The 20,401-nt window shown below is 33.0% G+C and overlaps 4 protein-coding genes across 4 annotated transcripts; 2 read left to right on the top strand and 2 right to left on the bottom strand.

Annotated features, from left to right (window-relative positions):
• Window positions 1-837: 837 nt before the first annotated feature.
• LOC103314863 (uncharacterized) lies at window positions 838-1,510 on the bottom strand. Its single transcript, XM_008201980.3, has 3 exons — window positions 1,360-1,510; window positions 1,245-1,315; window positions 838-1,195 (listed from the first exon to the last, which is right to left on the bottom strand). Exons 1-3 carry the CDS (start codon window positions 1,384-1,386, stop codon window positions 964-966), a joined length of 330 nt encoding a protein of 109 aa, XP_008200202.1. The 5' UTR covers window positions 1,387-1,510; the 3' UTR covers window positions 838-963.
• A 5,212-nt stretch (window positions 1,511-6,722) lies between these two features.
• On the top strand, window positions 6,723-9,365 carry LOC103314864 (hypothetical protein). Its single transcript, XM_008201981.3, has 2 exons — window positions 6,723-6,853; window positions 6,904-9,365. Exons 1-2 carry the CDS (start codon window positions 6,780-6,782, stop codon window positions 7,766-7,768), a joined length of 939 nt encoding a protein of 312 aa, XP_008200203.1. The 5' UTR covers window positions 6,723-6,779; the 3' UTR covers window positions 7,769-9,365.
• Window positions 9,366-10,041: 676 nt separating this feature from the next.
• Window positions 10,042-11,130, bottom strand: LOC100142120 (uncharacterized). Its single transcript, XM_001810383.4, has 3 exons — window positions 10,971-11,130; window positions 10,862-10,917; window positions 10,042-10,812 (listed from the first exon to the last, which is right to left on the bottom strand). Exons 1-3 carry the CDS (start codon window positions 10,986-10,988, stop codon window positions 10,134-10,136), a joined length of 753 nt encoding a protein of 250 aa, XP_001810435.1. The 5' UTR covers window positions 10,989-11,130; the 3' UTR covers window positions 10,042-10,133.
• Window positions 11,131-15,316: 4,186 nt separating this feature from the next.
• LOC103314865 (uncharacterized) lies at window positions 15,317-20,168 on the top strand. The gene is made up of 3 exons (XM_008201983.3): window positions 15,317-15,620; window positions 15,674-15,729; window positions 19,550-20,168. Exons 1-3 carry the CDS (start codon window positions 15,600-15,602, stop codon window positions 19,908-19,910), a joined length of 438 nt encoding a protein of 145 aa, XP_008200205.1. The 5' UTR covers window positions 15,317-15,599; the 3' UTR covers window positions 19,911-20,168.
• The last annotated feature ends 233 nt before the right edge of the window (window positions 20,169-20,401 follow it).

The following is a 20,401-nucleotide window of genomic DNA, read 5'->3' as shown; positions in this document are numbered from 1 at the left end:
TTTTTTTTTTAAGCTCGATTTAAAAGTATTATGCATTTGCTAATCTCTAGGACTCTTATCAGTTAAACCATAATGATGTTTGGATTTTTTTTAATTTTTTAAAACTTTTTGATACTAGAAACCTATTTACTCTCGAAAAGTCAAGAAATATCATGTTTTTGAAACATGAGGTAAGTCAATGACTCGACGAACCTTATTAGAAGTGCAGAATAATGTCATTTGGGAACATTAAACAATTTTTGATTTGTTAGAGGTTTTTCACTCTAAAGGCAAGACAAAACTATAAAATTGGTATCTCTTAACTGATAATTACCACCCATTTACCTGTGACCTTGCACTTCACTGTGTAAGATAATGAAAAAAAATAAAAACCACAAACAGTTGATCCAAGACATTGTCACTTCACTCTGAATTAGATTAAATTTGAGCCACTTTGCCACTTGCTTTTATACCTTTTAGTGGCATATTAAAATCCGGATTTCGTGAGAGAACAAGTCTTTAATAAAAAACAGGAACTCAAGTAATTTTTTTTATTATATCTAAATTTAGGACGAGAATTATAGAATAACGTTTCAATTTGCTGAAAAAATACGAATATTTTTTTTATTTTCAGTTGGTCTCGTGTTTATTGCAGGCAAAATTCTTGAAACTGAAACGTCATGCACTGAATTTTTGTTCAAAAAACATGGTTTAATGCTCGAAAAATGCAAATTTTGTTTTTTTGTTGATTTTTGAGTTTCTTGAAGATTTTCAACATTACTTAATAAATCTTTGTTTGATTTTTGAGAATTTGAGAAGTAATTGCGTTTCTAGCCCTCGTGAATAAAAACTCGAACATTAGTCAATAAATAATTTATTATTAATTAAATTACTAGCACATAATAATAAAAATATTTATATAAATTAAAGACAAAAATAATAACGTATCAGTCTTCAGAGAAACTACGAACAATTTTCTCATTTTTAATTGGTCTTGTGTTGGCTGCTGAAAAACTCCTGCGAATTCTTCTCCAACTCGTAATCTTGCGAAACCGGACATAAGCACGGCACAAGTTGGACATTATGCACCGTTGCAGGAGTGAGTTGTGCCTGGAGCGGAACCTGCACCGGAATTGCAGGAACCGGAGGTTCCGTATATCCTGTAGGAGCCTGCAGGACCCGTTGGTGGTAATAATAGGCGGGGTATGGAGGATTCCTGCTCCAAAAACTACTTAAGAAAAAAAATCCAAAAAATAAAAACTTACGTTTCTTGGTTGGAAGATCCCCAGTTGAGGAAGAAAGCGGAGGCGGTGGAGGACAGCGCCGCCACCAGGACCTGAATACCGAGTTGAAAATTGTTCTGAGGTGGCACGCACTTACCATTAGTATCCAGCTAATCGCACTCATATTCCGAACCAAACACCCAAATCACCAACGAAAGAATGTTATGATGAGAGCGCTGGGTGGCTTTTATAAGCTCGATAGCCCTTGCCCTACCAGCCCTTGGCTGACCAGAAGCACGTAACCCACGCACAGACGCATTAATTAATTTTACCTGAGATCACGCAACGGTTTCTACTCAGTCAAGGAAAGCGGGTTTTGGACTTTTCGACCGTTTTGGTGCGTCTTGAGAAAATTAAAGAAGCGATCATTACGAGAAGAGAGAGGAATTCAATGGAAACGTGGACGTGAGAAAGACGGACACCGAAACGATGCAAATTAAAATATTTTATTTTTTACTAGATCGATTTTGAGAAAATTGTATTTTTCATTGTAATATACAGGTGCTCAAAAACTGGCGCACCAACTCAGTGGTACGTTATTGAGAAGCAAGTGCAGATTACGGGAAAAATGTTGAAAAAATTTCTAAAGTCATATTTTAAAAAATCTGGAGCTACAAACTTATTGTGTTAACTTCTTTAGTTTTCATTATTTTTTTATGTTTTTATGTTTCATACCAGGTAATCGTTCCGTAACAAAACGATGAATAATTATTTTTAAATTTACTATCACATTTTAGCAGTTTTTTTTAATTTAAAAAAATTAAAATTCATCCAAAAATTACAATGTGTAGATGTGCCAACACTGGAAATTATTTTCTCGGAAACCGTTTCAAAAATAATTTATTTTTATTGTTGCTCTAATTCTATTGCGATCATAACTGTTAGACAACGTTGCCACATATCATTTAACTAAAATCCGTTATTTATCAATAACTTTGATCCAAGGAATTTTTTTACTATTCTTACCTTTATATGTAACCAGTTCTCTACCACACACCATTGAGTTGGTGCGCCAGTTTTTGAGCACGCTGTATATGAATATTTTTATTGGCACTTTTTATTCAGAAAGAAGATCAATAGTAGGCGTTCTCTTTTTGATGCAGAATGCAGAATGAAACTTTAAAATTTTAGATGTTTGTAAAATAACGTTTTTCAGTTACCATTTTACAAAAATTTTATTTTTGTTCGTGATGACAGGGTAAGTATACAGGCTGTTCGTTTTTCGAGCTTCACCATGAGAATCTCAGTTATTATAAGAGATACGAGGTGGCTTAACAATTAACAATTATCTGAAAGAAGATTTAATGTCATTTTTCGTTTTTGAATTATTGAGAAAAATAAAAAAATTATAATTTTAGTTTTTATCTTTTTTAAGCGAAAACCAAAAAACCTAGACGTTTTTAAGGACATTTTTTTACAAGAAATCTAAATTTGTCTTCGCCTTTTCCAATGCGTTCTTGATGTCAGAGTTACAACACTCAACTTTTAATACTTATTTAATACTTGTATTTTTTGAAATGTCTTTTTGTTCCTGATTACAACGCTGTGTCACATAATATGATCAAAACTTACATGCTGATTAAAATTAAGAAAAAAAGCGTTTTAGCAAAGTGTGCTTTGGAACAAAAACGCAAAAAATTTTAACTAACAAACTAAATTTTGATATTCTATTAAATATGTGAGCAGAGTTTTTAAAACTTTGTCTTGTTTTTTTTATGGAAAATAAACTTCTAGCTTATCATGGCAGTTAGTTTTTAAATAAGTAAGCTTAGCGTAAAAGTGAACCTTCCAGATATAAATTCAATTAAACGTTTAAAATCTAGTTTATTTAACAGCAAAATATTTTGGCGTGTTTTCTAAAGCACTCTTCGCAAAAATGCTTTTTTCTCCATTTTGATCAACATGTAAGATTCAATGATACCATGTGATACATTGTTGTAATCAGGAATAAAAACACTTTTCAAGAATACAAAAAACAAATATGGCTTTCATAAGAAAAACCAAGGTTGAGTGTTGTAACTTTGACATCAAGAACGCTTTCTAAAATACGATGACAGATTAAGGGCCGGTTTACAGAAGGCGAAATTAAGATTTAATTCTGAATTAAACTAATTCGAATTAAGTTGCCTTTTAAAATGTATTGACAAATGGCAATTAAAATTTAATTGCAATTAAAATGTTCTGTAAACCGGCTCTTAGAGTCTTTGTAAAAAAGTGTCTGAGAAGGTACTAATTAAAAACGTTTAGTTCTTTTAGTTTTTGCTTGAAAAAATAAAAACGAAAATTAAAAATTTCCGTTTTATTCCAATCATTCAAAATCTAAAAATGACACATCAAATTTTCCTTCAGATAATTGTTCAGCATAAAAATGCGCAACTTTGCCCTAATTTAACTGACCTCGTATCTCTTATAATATAATAAATTAGATCCCCATGGTGGAGCTCGAAAAACGGACACCCCGTAAGTTTGGTGTAGATATTTCAAAAACTAATAATTAAACAGAAATCTGTCTTCGATTTTTAAGATACTTTCATTTTTACTTTATGCATGTGTTTTTTTTACAATTTTTTATAATGTTAATTAACTTAATTAATATTAATAAAATTAAAAATATTAAAATATTTATTAACCGAAATTGTATTATTTTAATGTGCTTAAATATGTTTATATGATCTTTTAAGCAAAGAAATCTTAAAAATGTGTAGCTAGCAAATTACCTGCCTATGCTTGTTAGAATTTTTTATTTTATTTTTTCAATTCTTGTTTGTGATGTTGGAAACATAATGCAATTTATTTTGAAAACACATACCTAATACTACTAGCACTTTACAGTTCACAAGAAAACTTAAGTTAAAAATAGTAATACTATTTTTGTAAACAGCGTGTTTAAACGCAAAGAAAATTTAATAATAATGTAATTTTTGGCCAAGTTTTGTGCAGAATCGGGGGCATTTTACCTAATAATATGACTTTTCGCGCATTGGCGATTTTATAAAAAATGACCAATTTAAAAGCTGTTAATAACTTAAGCAAATAATTGCAGTGTCAACATGAATGTTACTGAAAGTGCACGTTTGCATGAGACCGAATTTTTTAAAGATTTGGCAGAAAAACGAAAGAACAATTGTTTTTGGGTTAATGCCATGCCATTATTAGCCAAAGGATAATTTGTATAAATTTTTCAAAATGTTAAAACGAAACATCCTAAAAAAATTTTCAAATATTTTAGGATGGGTCTTTGGAATTCACCGTTCATATCCTGGTAGAAATTTCCCAAATTTCGAAATATTTTTATATAGTGCTACATAATTTGCTATGTCTACTATAATCTGCTTTAAATAATTATGTTTACAACAAGGGATTTTAAACAGATTTTTTCGGTACTAGCAAGAGATTCAATAATAATCACTGCGGTTTTAAGGAAGTTTTTATTGGTTTATGGTATACATATCAAATTATGTAGAACCTATACAAGCCATCAGAAAACAGAAGGTTTTTTTGCAAATAATTTCACATCTTCTCAAAGGTCTATTCAATGGAAGTTTCAGGCTAATTAAAAAACTCACAACAGGAAAGAAATATTTGTTAATTTTATGTGAAAAACATTAATATGTAATGAACAAAATTTACTTTTATTTGTTTTTTCGAAAATCTAAAGACCGTTTCAATGTTACAGAAGTTATTCAAAAATTTCATTAATAATTTTTGCTTTAAATCTTTGTCTAATTATTATGTTTGTTTTAAGTTGTACAATGCATATTTAATTTCTTAAATAATAAAACAATCAATGTTCAGTGGCACTGTTGCAAATTTTTCGACAAAATACCAATTTTTAGAGTGAATTTAAAATTAAAAATCGCCAATGCGTGCGTACACTAATAGGCACAAATATCATGACACTATTCTAGATTTTTATGTAGTATTTTTTAAAGTGTTGTAAATCAATTAAGGGCCTGGTAAGAAAAAGGATGTTCTAAAAAAGATATTTTCGACCAAATTGAGCGCTTTTTCAGTAAATTTAGCATTAAAAAAAAACAGTTTCTGAAGGAATAATAAGAAAATAAAACTAAATAAGGTAAAGTAGGTAATACCCAGAATTTTTACCCAATTTCTGTGATTATTTTAACCCGTGTTATCAAAATTTTGCGGAAAATTTTCTAAAACGCTCGAAATGTAATTTTCGAAAGAATTGTTTGAAGTTTGAAATAAATTTAGGTACTTAAACTCTCAAAGAGCGCTGAATTTACACTATTTTCGACCTAGTTTAATGATTTTTCGGCCTATTTTTAAAAATTTTGCAAAATAATAATTATTCTGGTTAAAAAAACGTGATATTGCCCAAAAAATTGCAAAAGTAATCACATTGTCAAGCCATTCGAATGGATTTTTGTTGAAAACAAAACTCTTTGAAAGAACTCTTGAAAGAACAAAAACTTATGAAAATCTATTTCTATCAATCTATGACTTGATTTAAAAAATACACAAAATTAGTCAGCACAGTCAAGAATCCAACTTGAAGAAAACAAACCACCACAGTCTCCACTGTACTAAAAAACATCCAGAAGTCGTACACTTTAAATGATTTAAAATTAATTAGCCAGAAAAACGATTTGCAAAACTTCCACTGCGAATTGTCCAATGAAAACGGCTGTGAAGAGGACAAAAATTGAATAAATTTGTTACGAATAACCATTATTTGTAAACAAATAAAGGTTTTCAAATTTCTCAAAGGTTTGTCCTAAAAAAAATTCAAACGATTCTAATAACAAAACCTCTTTCCCAACCAAGCTTTTCCTTTTTTCTTCGCGAATAAAAAGTTTCCGTTTCTTGTTGATTAATTTCCTAATTTTCAATTTACTTCACAACTTCGAAAGTGATTTCTGCTTCACTTAACTCTTAATTAACTAATCTTCACCTCTCGTGCACCAAGTTCCGTCGAACCCAAATCGCCAAATGTTAATGAATTGCATCGAATCTAAATTTGTTTCTCCTGAGTCAGTCTTTGCAGCAAATTTTGAAACACGGGAATTAGACCGCCGGTATCGCGGTTTAACTAATTAAAACAGCTTGCAATTGTTCTGCTACGACACGATTAACTTTTTGAGCAGATTTATTAAAATATCAAGCTTTTTACTTGACGCAATCATAATTTTATATAACAATATTTCAAAAATCGGATTTTTGCCCGAGTGAAAGTCCCATTATTTTCCTAATTAAAACCGACCTAATCGAATGAGGAACTCGGAAGCTGGGGGTTATTTCCGGTCACATCGTTCGTCCGCCGGCCCATTGGAGTTTATTGACCGATTTGAAAATTCTTCAGCACTCTTTATCACCAAATTCCAATGTCGAAACGATTCGTTCTTGCCCGAGTCCGGAAGCGTTTTTGCTGCTTCACTAGGAAACGGTGACAAATCGCGCCGCGTTTTTCAAACCGCAATCGCAGGAACGAATTTCTGCTATAAAATGTTGCGATGACAAAATTCAAAACAGTGCAAGGCGGACAATGCGATCGTGATGTATTCCAGGAACGTGATTTGTGTTTTGTTGCTCGGGTTGTGGGTGGAGAGCAGTGAGAGCGCCAAAGACAAGTAACTCCACTTTCCTCCCTTGTGCTTTGTTTGATAAGTTTCGGTTCCAGGCTGCACATCAAGGTGAAAGTACCGGACCTGGTGCACAAGCACACGCACACCAAGTACGTCTACCTGCACGACAAGAAGGAACCAAAGAAGATGCACCACCACAAGGGCAAAGCCAAGTACCAGTTCAGTCCGTTCAGTTACAACTACCAGCCGTTTTTCAACGACGGGTACTCCAAGGCCAAGTCCTGGAAAACCCTTAGAAGCGAGAAATACGAAACCGAGACGGTCAGTAACCCACACAGTGATTATCCCGGGAACAAGTACATAGTCAAAAGCAACTACAAAGTGAGGGAGAAACTGCCTTATGAGGACACCACGATTGGGTACGACCGCGAATTCCAGTACCCTTCAGCTGATATCGAAAGCGATTATCACAAGAATGAGAAACTTGTAGACTACGAAAACCAAAAGCACGACCCTTTCCCCAAATCGGGCAAATTACAAGGGAAGAAAAATGGCCCTAAAGAGTACTACTACATCTACAAAGGCCCAGCGCCCGAGTACGACTACTACAAAAACGACAACGACTTTTTCCCCCTTGAACACATTCAAGAATTCGAAAAAGACGCACCGAAAGAGAAGAAGAAACCGAAAGAGGTTCAGTACTCTTACAAAGTACCATCGTCCGACTATGACTTCCACAAGAGCGTGCAACTTGTCGATTACTACTTGAAAAAGAATAATAACAATCCGGACTTTTCGTCGGCTCCTTTGCAGGAAGAACCCAAGAACACGTACAATGATGTTGATTACGAAGTTGCAAAAAATGAGAACAGTCATTTTGACCCTTCCATAGAGTATGAGTTTGAAAAATACAAGACTGACCCCGAGTATGACCATTTGGACGAGTATGGCGATTTTTAGGGACCAAAGTTGGGTCTTTTATCACATTTTAGACGACTTTTTTCCCACAGATGGACTTCAAGCGTTAATTTTCCTCTCGTGGATATCAGAAAGCTTCGATATTTTTCAGCTTTTTTAAGTATTTTTTTACTCACAAGACTAGAAATTTTTTACTAATTAATTTCAGGCAAGAATAGTTTGTATGCAAAGCACTGAATTGGAGCTGATGGATGAGGAGAGTGCAAAAAATAGTAGAGTATGTTATTAGGAGTAATAGGGCTAGTTTATTTTGCCGAACGTAGTGAGCTGAGCTAGAAACTCATTCTTACGTCAATAATACAGTGCGTTCAAAAAGTCTTTAGATCAACTCTTGCTGTGAAATTTTGAACGCATGTTGATTAAATATTGGCGTTGGAGAAATTCGCAAGTAGCGCGTTTGACACTTCAACAGAATAAAACAATAATCTGTCAAAGACAATAAAAATCTGTCAATTTAAATTTCACAGCAAGAGTTGATCTAAAGACTTTTTGAACGTACCGTATATATTTTATCCGCAAACGTAAATATTCAGATAAATTGATAAAAAATGAAGGAGATCTTTTTAAATACTTGGCTACTGACTTTGTCACATTCACAAGAGTGTAGAAGATACTCTTGACTATTTAAGTATTTCACAAGAAATCGTCTAGGTTTAAAGCCCCCAGTTCTGTTCTAGAAGAAAGATAATTTTTATACAGGGTGAGTCTGCTAAAAGTATATTTTTATCCCAAAAACTATCTCACAGATATCAGCGTTTGCTCTTATAAATACTTTATTTTTTTATATGCATGTGTTTTTTGCGGCGACTTATTATTAATTAGTTAATTAATTAATTAATTTTAATTATAAGAATTGTAGAAAAAATCCGAAAAAATTCAAATGTATTGGGAAGAACATAGAGTACCTATTTAATTGCAAACACTGAATTCTGTGTGATTATTAGTTTTTGGGATACATTAAAAATACACTTTTAACAGACTCACCTTGTATTTCGTAATTTTTTTTCTTTAAGGACGTAAACGGCCGCTTTTTATTCGTTTGGTGTGAGATATATTGATCAATTGGTAAAAGTAAAAATGCTGAGGCGCAAAAGTAGAACTTTTACTCTGTGACTAAAAATTAAAACACAGTTGTCATTATATATATTTTTTCTGAAATTGCAATTTTTTGAATTATGTAAAAATTTTATTACTATGGGGCCAACTTTTTGGATTTTTTCTCAAAATTGCGCACTATATTTACAACTTTATACAGACGCTTTTAATAATAATGTATTTTACAATTTCTGAAAAATTATCTGCTATCTTCAGTTGACTCTATTTTCTAAAGCAGAGGTTAAAGGATTTTTTTCTTAATTAGAATAAAAGGCCTTTTTTGATATTAAATAAGTTTCTACGTCATTACTTTTTGTTCTAGAGTAGATAGAGTAGATAAAACCGCCACTGAGTTGAGACAAGTTAATTATTTTCTTGCTTCTAGCAACAAATTTCACCAAGAAAAGAAGGATATAAGCCATTGCCCAAACCTCTACCTAATAAAGAACATATTTTTCTTCACTTGAATAGAAGAACGATCTAATCATGTCTTTTGATTGTTTCCATCTAATTTCAATAACAAAAATGTTCCTTTACTGAAGAAGAATAATTTTATACTTTTGTTATAAGTTATAATCTTGAAACAGGTAAGTGATTTCGTGTTTTTGAGGAAGTAAAACATGCTCCTGTGTGACTAGTGCTTTTTGTACAAATGATTTTTTCCTTTAGCCCTGAAAATGATGTCTTTTTTTATTATAAGATAATTTAATTTTCAAAATTTTTTGAGATTGTTTTTTAGTTAATTCAGAAAACGTTTTATTTTCTGTTTTGTTAGTTAGATTTTGTTAAACCAAAGAATGATCTACTGGGAAAAAAGCATCAACTTTCTGTCTTAAGAGAGGAAAGCGTTGATTTTGACTAGGTTTATAACAGTTTTACTACAAATCTTGTCTTGTTTTTAACTTTCACGACAGTTGTGATTGTAGTTTAATTGTATTTTTCTTTGTGTTATTTTCTACTGTGGTAGGAAAGTGTCTAATTTCGTCATAGAGACACGTACCATAAAACGTATTTTTTTACCTTATTGTTGTGAAATGTTCTTGTTGTATTTATTATTTTCTTTTTTACTTGTTCTTGTTACTGTAAATAAAACCCTTTTCGAGCAATAAACGTGTGATTTTTTCGAGATTTTTATTTTTCTTACAAAAAAAAACAACAAAATGTAACAACAGTGTAAAATCAACAAAAAATAAAATAAAAGCGCTAAATTAAGGACTAGTAGACATTTGTAGAGAGAGGAAATGAATTAAACCTAATCGTAGCCTTGATGACCTCCGTCTCCTCCTCCATAGCTCTCGTAGCTATTTCCCCCATCGCCGCCTCCTGCGCTGAACCCCTCGCTGTGTCCGCCGAACCCTTCACTCACATGGCCGCCCCCGAAGCCGCCCTCGAACCCGCCGCCGTAGCCGCCCTCGGCCGAGCCGCCCCCGAAGCCGCCCTCATGACCGCCGCCGAACCCGCCTTCGTGGCCGCCGCCGTACGAGCCCAGCCCTCCGCCGACGTCGCCCCCGGAGCTCAGCGAGGCGTGGCCGATTTCGTGGTGCCCGCCCTCATCGCCGCCGCCGCCGCCGCCTCCACCCCCAAGGGCGTAGCCGTGACCGCCGCCGATGCCGCCGCTCTGACTGGCCGTTTCGTAGCCGTGGCCGCCTCCAATCGAGTGCGATTCCTCAGCGCCGCCGTGGCCGCCCCCGAAGCCGCCCTCGAAGCCGCCGTGCCAGCCGTGGCCGCCGCCGCCTCCACCGCCGCCGCCGCCGCCATGGCCGTGCGTCACGACTTCACCGTCGTCGATGCCGCCGGAGTAGCCGATGACTTTGTAGAATTCGCCGCCGCCGCCGCCGCCCCCGTGGCCCACGTGCTTCACGATTGTGTGCGTGTGGTGGATGGTCTTGACTTTGAAGGGCACGTGGATGATGACCTTTTTGTGGTGGTGGCTGTAAGTAATGGGTTAGGTGGTGGGTTGGAGGGTGGGGGGTGGCTTACCCATGGTGCCCGGCGTCGCACAGACCCAGCAAGGAAAGAATCCCGAAGGAGGCTATCTGTAATGGCAGAGGGGTTAGTTAGGGGCGGTTTCTGGGGGTTGGGGGGTTACCACAAGACGGTAAGCCATGGGTGTGTGGCTACGATGATTTTACACTAGAGATAGTTATGCACTGCACTAAATCCGGGAGATTTGTGATGGTCGAAGGAGTTGGCGAGAGGCTATTTATATGGTAGGATTTTGTTGGTAAAATGAAAGGAAAAAGATATGTCGAATGGTGGAATCATGAAAGTAGAAGAAAAACGCATCCAAGCATGCCGTGGGCAAATCTATTGGTGCTCTCTTTCTAAACGAATTCAGTTTAGATGCATATGTGCGGAAAATTTAGCAAACTTGCAAAAAATCCACTTCAAACCCATCACCCATCACTCCTGTAAATTCCTTGAATAAATCAATCTTAAAACCGACTTGTTGCACTCTTTCTCCATTGGCGCGGCTTGGGGCCAATTAAAATTAAAAAATGGTTAATCATTTGGAAAAATGCCAGTGAAAGTGGCAATAGCAGAGGTCAAGGAAGGTTAAGGTCGGATCATGTTAATCTGATTTCATTACGACTCTCGATGTGAACGCTTTTTTTTTGGTTGCACTCAGCCTGAATAAATCATTTTTTGCCACAAGCCGGAAGTGAGGAAGTTGATGTGACGGCATTAATTCGCAACGATGCAATATTGTCCTGGACATTGAACCTGAAATGATTGTTTTTGCAGCGACAACTTTCATTTTATAAATGAGTGATCTTATCGAAAAATCAGACCGGTATTTCATAAGATCAAGCACGTGGTCGTGATCTTGTCGTTTTCAAAGAGAAATATTTCAAAAAAGAGAAAAGTGTTGAAAATAAAACAAAATCTTAAACGTTTCCCAACGGAAAATAGTTTGATGTTTTATTTATATTTGTTATGATTTTTTTGTACAACTTTCACAACAAACTGACAAGGTTTATCGGACTATTATTTGACTACGATACGCGAATAAAATTTAAGATGAATTGAAGGCTTAATAAGTTGCTTGGATCGGGTCTGGTTAAAAGCACTTTCTTTTTTGTGGATTAGAGAAGTGACGTATCATTTCCGACATGTCTCGTTTCTTTTTTTTGATGATATATTGCATTTTTTGTAAATTATAGGATGCCGTAGGTCAGTAAACAACGTTTTCAACACAATTCGGCATATTTTTAGTTCGAAGAAGATAAAAGTTGAGAAATTTTGCAAAATAATCCAGAAACTCATTGAAAAGTAAGGTGATCATAAGCAAAAACGGTTGTTTAACTCAATTTAGGGATGTTTTTAACCCGAATTAGTAAAAATTTTGTGAAAAAGCTTTGTTTTTAACATAAGAACCTAACACAAAAAATGCAAAACTGACAAAATTTTGCACTAATTGTGTGATTTGTTGGTAGTAAACTCTTGGGTTACTCTGAGGTAAACCGCAGAGGAAATCGATGTACAAAATTGAGGTAAGCCGAGGAAATTATGAGAAATCATTTCACCCCCCGGTTTAATATGATAAGATTTTCCAATTTTGCTAAACAATTTCCTAAAATGTTTGAAATAGGCAAAATTACCTACTTTTCGGTCTAATTTAATAGTTTTACGGTCGTGATCAAAGGGTGAAACGCAGTGTACCTACAAAATTGTGGAAGTCAGGAAATTTTGGGGAAATCAGAGGAAATTAGAAATCATTATTAAATGAATTATTTAATTATAAATTTATTATTATTATTTAATTATAATATTTACCAGGAAATCTGGTGAAACGAAACGAACGAAGAGCTAGGAGCGTTTGAAAATTAATGTTTTTTACATTTTACCAATTTGTGTAAAACTTTAAACGAAAGTGAAAATGTATTCAACTAGTTTGTGGAGTTTTTTAATTTTTTAATGTAGAGACATTTTTTATAAAAATTTTTTATAAAGTGCTTCTGAAGTCAAAACTGTTAACCAGGTTTTTTTCTAGGTTTTCACCATTCGATTGACAATTTTTATAAGCGGATTTCGATGTTTTTTGGCTTATAGTTTGCCGCCGATTACAGCGAATCTGTACCAAAAGTAATGCACAAAATTCAATCTGTTTTCCAAAAAAATACTCGAACTGATCGATTTTATTATTTTAATTCTACATTTAGACATCATATAGTGACATTCATGATGTCATTCGTTTTTGAGATGTAACGTCGTTCTTATTTTTTTATATAAAAACCGACATTTGTTTGTTCACTGTTCAGATAGTACACATCTTTATCTTTTTGGTAATAAAAAAAAATTAAATTAAAAAAAGAAATTTAATAAAATAAAAAATATATTGACAATTAAACATTATGCACTTTATCGTTTTGTTCTTGACTTGTTTTATAAGCGGTATTTTATTTATATAATTTTTTTGTAAAATTAGCATTAAAGCATTTAATATAACACCAGCTAAACGCAAAAAATAAACGAAAAACTATCACTCCTTCTAAAATAAGGTGAGAGGATAAATATAAAGCTTTTTGCGTAACACTCTCAAAAACATTCATTACTTTATATTTTTTATTCTTTTTTTATTTTTTTTTTATTTCTACCTTTTTTGGACTTATAAGAACGATAAAAATGTGTATTAGCTGTTTCAAAACTGTATGTAAACGCCAACGTCGAATTCTACCAGATTATTTAAAAAAAAAGGCTAAAAATGTAAAATACTCGTAGTTATTAATGAATAGATCTCTCATTAAAAATGTATTACATTACCTATTAATTTTTTGAATTGTGTAAATAATTCATAATTATTGAAACTATAAATACATTAGCTCTTAATTTTTTGTGCATAAATAATTCATAACAACTAATTTTGAGAGAAAATGCGTTAATTTTGCGTTGGCGTTTACATAATTTTGAAATAACTAATAAAACATTAATAAAAAATGTTAGTTGTCATTTTAAAAAAATAAAAACGACGTCATTACTCAAAAAAACGTCAGAAATGTCATTATGATGTCAAAACGTAGCATCTAAAAAAATTAAATCAACCTGTTTAAAAACTTTTTTGAAAAATTACCCATAACAAAAATATGAATTTTGTGCGTTATTACTTTTCGATCAGTCTGTATATTTGAGCTAGCCATAAATTTCGCCGTCATTGTAATCAGCCTAAAAAAATTCAAAGCAGCGTATCTAACTCTCACTGTCGACAAGATTGTAAATGAATAAAATGAAAATGATCTTAACTTCTTCTTTCTCATAAAATATTACGAGCGGTAGATTGGCGTCGAAAAAACTTTTCGACTTATTGTAGGGAAAAATAAAATGTCTGGCCGAACGGGCTAAAAGGTTTAAAATGCATACAAATAATGTATTTTTATTTATTTAGTCATTTCTTGTTTTCTTTTAACAAAATCAACTGAAAAAACTAGTTTGCAAAAAGCAAAAATTTACTCACCATAAAAGTAAAATTTACAACACTCTCAATCAAACTTTAGGGATTTTTCGTTAAATATTAAAAAAAAATTGCAAAATAATTCGATTTTAACAAAAAATGTGCCAATAAAACGCACTTAATGACATTATTTAATGATGAAAATAATAAAAAGTACAAAACTGGTTAAATTTCTTACTGGGTGACTTTTGGGATTATTTAGACGAGTTTAAGTTAATAAACGATGGCATTTTCGACTGAAAAATACGCTAAAACGCTTGAAACAGGCACTCAACAGGTCTCAATTTTCAAATGCCGATTACGACGAAACTATAAAAGAGCTCAATGATGTGCTTAAAAATTTAGCCTTATTTATTTATTTTGCCAAGTTGAAAATGTCTTCTACTAGTTGTAGAGTTAAAACTTTTTTTATGTACAGCCTTTTTATAAAAGAGCCTCTGAACCCGGAACCGCTAACTGAAACGATTCCAGGTTTTCACCACTCGATGGATAATTTTTACAAGCAGTTGCTTTATATAGTTTTCCCGATAAGGATAAAAAATAAAATTGTCAAACGCCGCCGATTACAGCGAAGCTAGTCAAAAAGTTCGGCACCATTGTAATCGGCATTATCTCGAAAGATGCGAAATTAAAAGCACTCCCTGAATGTGGGAGAATGCGGATTTGAGGGTTATTTATTAATTATTATTATTAACTACTGTTCTGATAAAAATTTCGATCAAAATAAAAAACAAGCCTTAGGTTATTATCAGAAAATTCTTAAATACCTATATTCAGTCAGTTTGAAGTCTGATGTATCATTGAAATCTCCGTATTTCTGAGACTTTAGCTTGGGAAATAACGTTTTCTAAGGCCATTTCTGCAATAGCATTTACAAATCTGCTTTTTTTCTGTTGTTTTTACTAGAAACTGCTACTGTACCCTTGAAGATTTTGTAATAAAGCTCATATTCCTCGTCAAATCATCGCAATAGTAATAATAATTCCGCTCTCTTCAATTCCATTCACCTCTTATCAGCGTGCAATGTCGGCAATTTCAAGTTCCGCACTTTTCCTTTCTAATAACGCCAATTACCCATGAAAGTAAAACTCCCTTAAAAAAGATGCCGCACACAATACTCCTAATCACGATCAGTGCAAATCCAGTCTGCGTCCGCAACTCTTCCCTCATATCACACATCATATCAATTTTGTCACGTGATTCATCCTCCAAGATAAATATTCAGCTTTTCCCCGGCTTATTAGTGTTGTGATTTAAGCGAGTGGCGCGATGACTCCTCACTGCATCAAGGTAGGCGGCGGCGTCTTCGACTGTCAAACTTTTCTAAAAAAGCCTCGTTGCAGGTCCTAGTCCTGCTGGCCATCGTGGCGCTCCCCCGCACCGAGGCTCTCTTCTCCCGGTAGGTGCATTATTTACGATCAAAACACTTTCATTGGCAATGACTTTCGATCGGTTTTTTGCTCGAATTTTTCAATTATGTCGCAACTTTCCGATTGGCTGGACGAGTTAGAAAACGGATGAGATTTTTTTATTTGACGGGAAAGCGGATGAACTATGCAAAGAATCGAATGATTTAATATTTTAGAAGGTGAAGCGGGCACTCATTAGATGAAAGTTAATTGCGAACGGACTTGAATTGCTTTTGTTGCCGATGATGAGTGCCGACTGAATTTTTATAAACAAAACGGATTTTAACGAGAGAAATGTGCGAATTGTTCCGTTCTTTAACCTCGCATCTGCAATAACAAGAAAATCATTATTATGAGATGAATAGGCCGTCCTTTCTCTCGGAATTAAAGCAATTAAAAATTGAGCGAGTTTACGGTGCGTTCTGTTGTAATAAAATTACAAAACTTCATTCCTGCTCGGGGTAATGTTCGGATTTTTCCTGCGAAAATGGCAACATCAAGGTTTCCATAAATTCCGTGCAATTTTTCTTTTATTACATTAAACATTTGCATGAAATAGAGCGGAGGTAAAGTAGCGGAAAATTTAATTAGTTGAAATTCTACCAGTCACTGAAGAAACACGAATTTTAACCGGAACATTTATGATGGCAATGACATCGAAATTTCACACAATTCCGCATAATTATTGCGAGAAAATTACTTGATTTCTTGAATTGTGTTACGACGAGCTGGTTTTTAATTTTTGTTCAGAATCATCGTCAATTTGTATCAATTGGAGAAAGTTTGTTTATTATTTTTATGACTAATCGTTTATAATTCCATAACTGGGTTTTCCCGAAAGATGAAAGGACATAAAAATTCTAATAAAAAATGCACTCGGAGTGGAAATATTTTGAACAACTTTCCATTTTTTATTTTTCAAAATTTCTGAAATGAATTCCAATTGAAGTGAAAGTGTCTCTACTATTCATTTATGATTCAATTAACGACAATTAACGCCAGATGTGTCAATACTTAAGGTACTGCGACTTCCTGTTACCGGAAGTAATACGGTTTAGTCAACAGATGGGCAAAAAGAAAACCATAAGTAAAGCTGATAATACATTTAGAAAATTTCTTATCACTGTACGAAAAGTGCTAACACTAAATATTTTTCACAAACGATTTATTTTCAAAAATGTGTCCGAAAAACTGGAGTTCAATCTCAAGCCCTGTTATTTTTTTTCCTAAATAATTCCTACAAAATAATAAAAATTAATTTGACAGCACTGAATAACAATGACAAAAATATCATGTTTAATTTTAGAATGACCTATACTCTCAAATTAAAAATCATAGAAAATATTTCTTTAATAAAAAAGAGAAAAACGACAAACAGCAGCAACAGAAAATTTAAATGAGACTTTTATAAATAAACAGTTTCAGACTTGTTGGATCATAGATCGTAGAAAATAATTTTTTATCTAAGTGTTGTTAATTTCTTTTTTTCTAACAACTGATTTATTACTCATTTTTGGAATAACAGACTTGAACAACTAATGTTTAGTTTTGATTTGGCCATTTTCTTAATATCTCTTAAATAAAATAAAAAAAAGAAAATGGAAAAGTAACAACAACGACTAGAATTTAAAATTCAAGAAAACTACAGTAGCTTCATTTTCTTTACGGCCACTTCCCAGAAACTTATTAGAAATTTACACTTGGGAGTGGACTAGGGACATAGTCTTTTGATTATTTTATCATTAAATTTTTTAAAAATTACTGCTGTTTCGACTTAATTTCTGATCAGTGATTGTGTAATTCGAAAATTAAGTTGACTGCATATAACAGAGACAAAAGATATCTTGGTTCCTTCCTGTCTTCAACTTTTCTCTTTAAATTATTATTACTTTTGGAACTCAAAAAAACTGGTGTGTAATCTTGGGTTTTCTCACTTCCTTTTTTTTAACTAAATACAAACAAATCTATCATGTTAGTTATAAACTCCTTTTTTCATTAAAATTTTTGTACAAAAAATTAATTTTTGTTTACTTATTTCTCTATTGTTCTATTGGGAGTCTGTCAGTTTTAGTTAAGAATAATTTTTATTTAGACATTTAGGTATTCGATAATAACGCATTCAAAGGGCAGAAGTGCGTCCAAAATCCATAAAAGTTTTTTTGGCACAACTTCCACATAAATGTAATTTTTTTAAGGAAATTTTTAAGTACAAAACAATAAGTCAACAAAATTTGTAGCAACTGAGATGAGCTGCTGCCAGCATTGAGGAAGGCCGTTGTTTATTATTGACTGCTTTCAAATTTAAACTAACATTCTCATTGAATTATTAAATGATGAATGAGTTCAAAAATTCAAAGTGATTGGTTTCTCACATTATTATAATGGCTGACCTTAACTGGACCAATCATATTCAAAAATATAATACTCAATGGATAAGAAAACCTAAAGTGATTGGTTTTCTCCGTAATTCTAATGGCCGACCTCAAACGGCCCAATAAAAATGCTTAGAAATTTTACAACAATTATTATAATATATATATATATATATATATATATATATATATATATATATAAAATATATAATAATATATATATATATATATATTATATTATTATATTATTATTATATAATATATATAATATAAATAATATTATTATTATTATTATTTATTTAAATTTTTTATTTATTTTATTTATAATTCTTGATGAGTGAATCATTTATGTATCAGGTAATAATTAGATTACTTGTGTAATTAGTCACATTAGTACATGTCAAAAAATTAATTACTATTTGACTATCAAATTCTAGGCTAACAAATTTTCTTGTAATAAATATATTTTTTTGAACAATTTCGAAAAATATTTTAAATTTGCTATGCAAACCCTATACCATTAGAAGGCTTATCAAAAATGCTTTCGATACATTTAATAAAATACAGGATGTTCCATTTGAAAAAAATGAGTTATTTAACTTTTTGCGTTTTGGTATATTATCTGCGTGTTTTAACTAAAAGTTGTCGATCTACTAAAACTACAAGGTATTCTGAATTTTTCTGTTGCAAATTTATCGGAAAATATTCATAACCGACTTTGCAGTGATTTTTCAAAAATTGTTTTTTTTATAACGAAAAGTTGAATAATTCCGAAACGAAAAGAGATAGACCCATAATAGTTTATATAAAATTACATTTTTTTTGCGTAGAATTCAATTATGCAAAAATATATAGGGTGTTCTATTTAAAAAAATATAACTTTGGTTCACCACCCTGTATACAACACCCTGTGCATAATAAAAATATTTTTAATTTGTGGATTTTAAATCGATCTATCGCATAATAAAAACGTCATGGCAATATTTCAAATAGCAAAAAAGTTATAGAGCGATTACACACCGCTGGGTCACACTGTATGTGTTTTTTAACGTTATTTTCTTGTCAGTTGATTTTCCCGAAAATTCGGTAATATTCTTAATCTGTTCTGAAAGTTAAATTAAAAAACTTAACAAAAATTCTTTGTAATGTCACCAAAGATGTACTAGATTTTCTTATGCCTACATCTATTAAAAAATCACATTGTTTTTCATTTTTAGGATCGCAGGCTGCTTTGATCGCAAATTTAATTGTAGCTACGGTATCTTAACATTTTAATATGCAGTTGTTTTTTTTTATTAGATATTATTCAGATATACGTCACGGTGCGTTTAGTATTTATTTCAAATTGCCGTGAACTACTAATGTCAAAGTTGCTAGGCACATTTTGCGGCAATTTAGATCACACTTTATTAATGTAATAAATGTGCAATTTTTTAAGGCCACCGTTCGCCCCTTCGCCCATCCACTTCCACCTCGAAGACGACGGCCCGCCATTCATCCCAAAATACTCCTCGTTGAAGTTCTTCAGTCCATCAAGCGTGTCGTCGGATAAATTCCCATCGTGGAAGAAACCACCCAAGTACCTTGTTGGTAAATTACCGGATTGGAAGGTACCAGACTTCGTCGACGACGAAAAAAACCTAAAGGAAGTGGTTTTGGAGGAGCCGTTCCGACCGGTCTCTTTTGACTTTAATTCACTGGCCAAGTCAAAGCACCGATTCGACGACGTCAAACCGGTTACCGAGCACATCGAAGGCGACCTCAAGTACGATTTCAGGACCAAGACGCATTCTATCTGATGAAATGAGGGGGCGGATGGACTAATTGGGTCACTGTGATGACGCCGCATGACGGCTCTATTTCAATATTTTCAACGAGCTGAACACCGGAGACATTCTTTTCACGTTTTTATGAGGATTATTTCGACAGGGAATGTCTAGCGGTCATGCGGCGAACGGGATATTTATAAATTCGTCGGGGATTTTATTGTTACCACGTGGATTATTAGTGCATTAAGTTCTTTGTTTTACGACTAATAAAGTTTTACGCTGTTTTAACTGGGGTTTTATTTCCTGACACCTTTATGACTTTATCTCTGAAGGATAATTGATGATTATGGATAAAAAAATGCCATAAAATAGTAAAGAACTAAATACACAGGGAGTTTAGCGTATACTATTATATTATAAATACTTCATAGTTTTTTCTGTGCAAGTGAATTTTTCTACAATTGTGATTACATTTTTTCCACAAAAAACATTTATTCATTTCTGAAAAAAAGGACGCTAAT

This window comes from Tribolium castaneum, chromosome 1 (genome assembly GCF_031307605.1).
Source record: "Tribolium castaneum strain GA2 chromosome 1, icTriCast1.1, whole genome shotgun sequence".
In the NCBI taxonomy this organism is placed as follows: domain Eukaryota; kingdom Metazoa; phylum Arthropoda; class Insecta; order Coleoptera; family Tenebrionidae; genus Tribolium; species Tribolium castaneum.
Note: the sequence above shows the minus strand (reverse complement) of the source record. Positions and strands in the feature narration are given on the sequence as shown.

Coding starts and splice junctions, on each gene's coding strand:
- LOC100142120 (XM_001810383.4), bottom strand. Junction 10,813..10,861: donor TGCGACGCCGGGCACCATGG/GTAAGCCACCCC, acceptor CATTACTTACAG/CCACCACCACAAAAAGGTCA.
- LOC103314865 (XM_008201983.3), top strand. CDS start 15,600: ATGACTCCTCACTGCATCAAG. Junction 15,621..15,673: donor TGACTCCTCACTGCATCAAG/GTAGGCGGCGGC, acceptor GCCTCGTTGCAG/GTCCTAGTCCTGCTGGCCAT. Junction 15,730..19,549: donor ACCGAGGCTCTCTTCTCCCG/GTAGGTGCATTA, acceptor CAATTTTTTAAG/GCCACCGTTCGCCCCTTCGC.
- LOC103314864 (XM_008201981.3), top strand. CDS start 6,780: ATGTATTCCAGGAACGTGATTTGTGTTTTGTTGCTCGGGTTGTGGGTG. Junction 6,854..6,903: donor AGTGAGAGCGCCAAAGACAA/GTAACTCCACTT, acceptor TTTCGGTTCCAG/GCTGCACATCAAGGTGAAAG.
- LOC103314863 (XM_008201980.3), bottom strand. CDS start 1,386: ATGAGTGCGATTAGCTGGATACTAATG. Junction 1,316..1,359: donor CGATTAGCTGGATACTAATG/GTAAGTGCGTGC, acceptor CTCGGTATTCAG/GTCCTGGTGGCGGCGCTGTC. Junction 1,196..1,244: donor GGATCTTCCAACCAAGAAAC/GTAAGTTTTTAT, acceptor TTTTTGGAGCAG/GAATCCTCCATACCCCGCCT.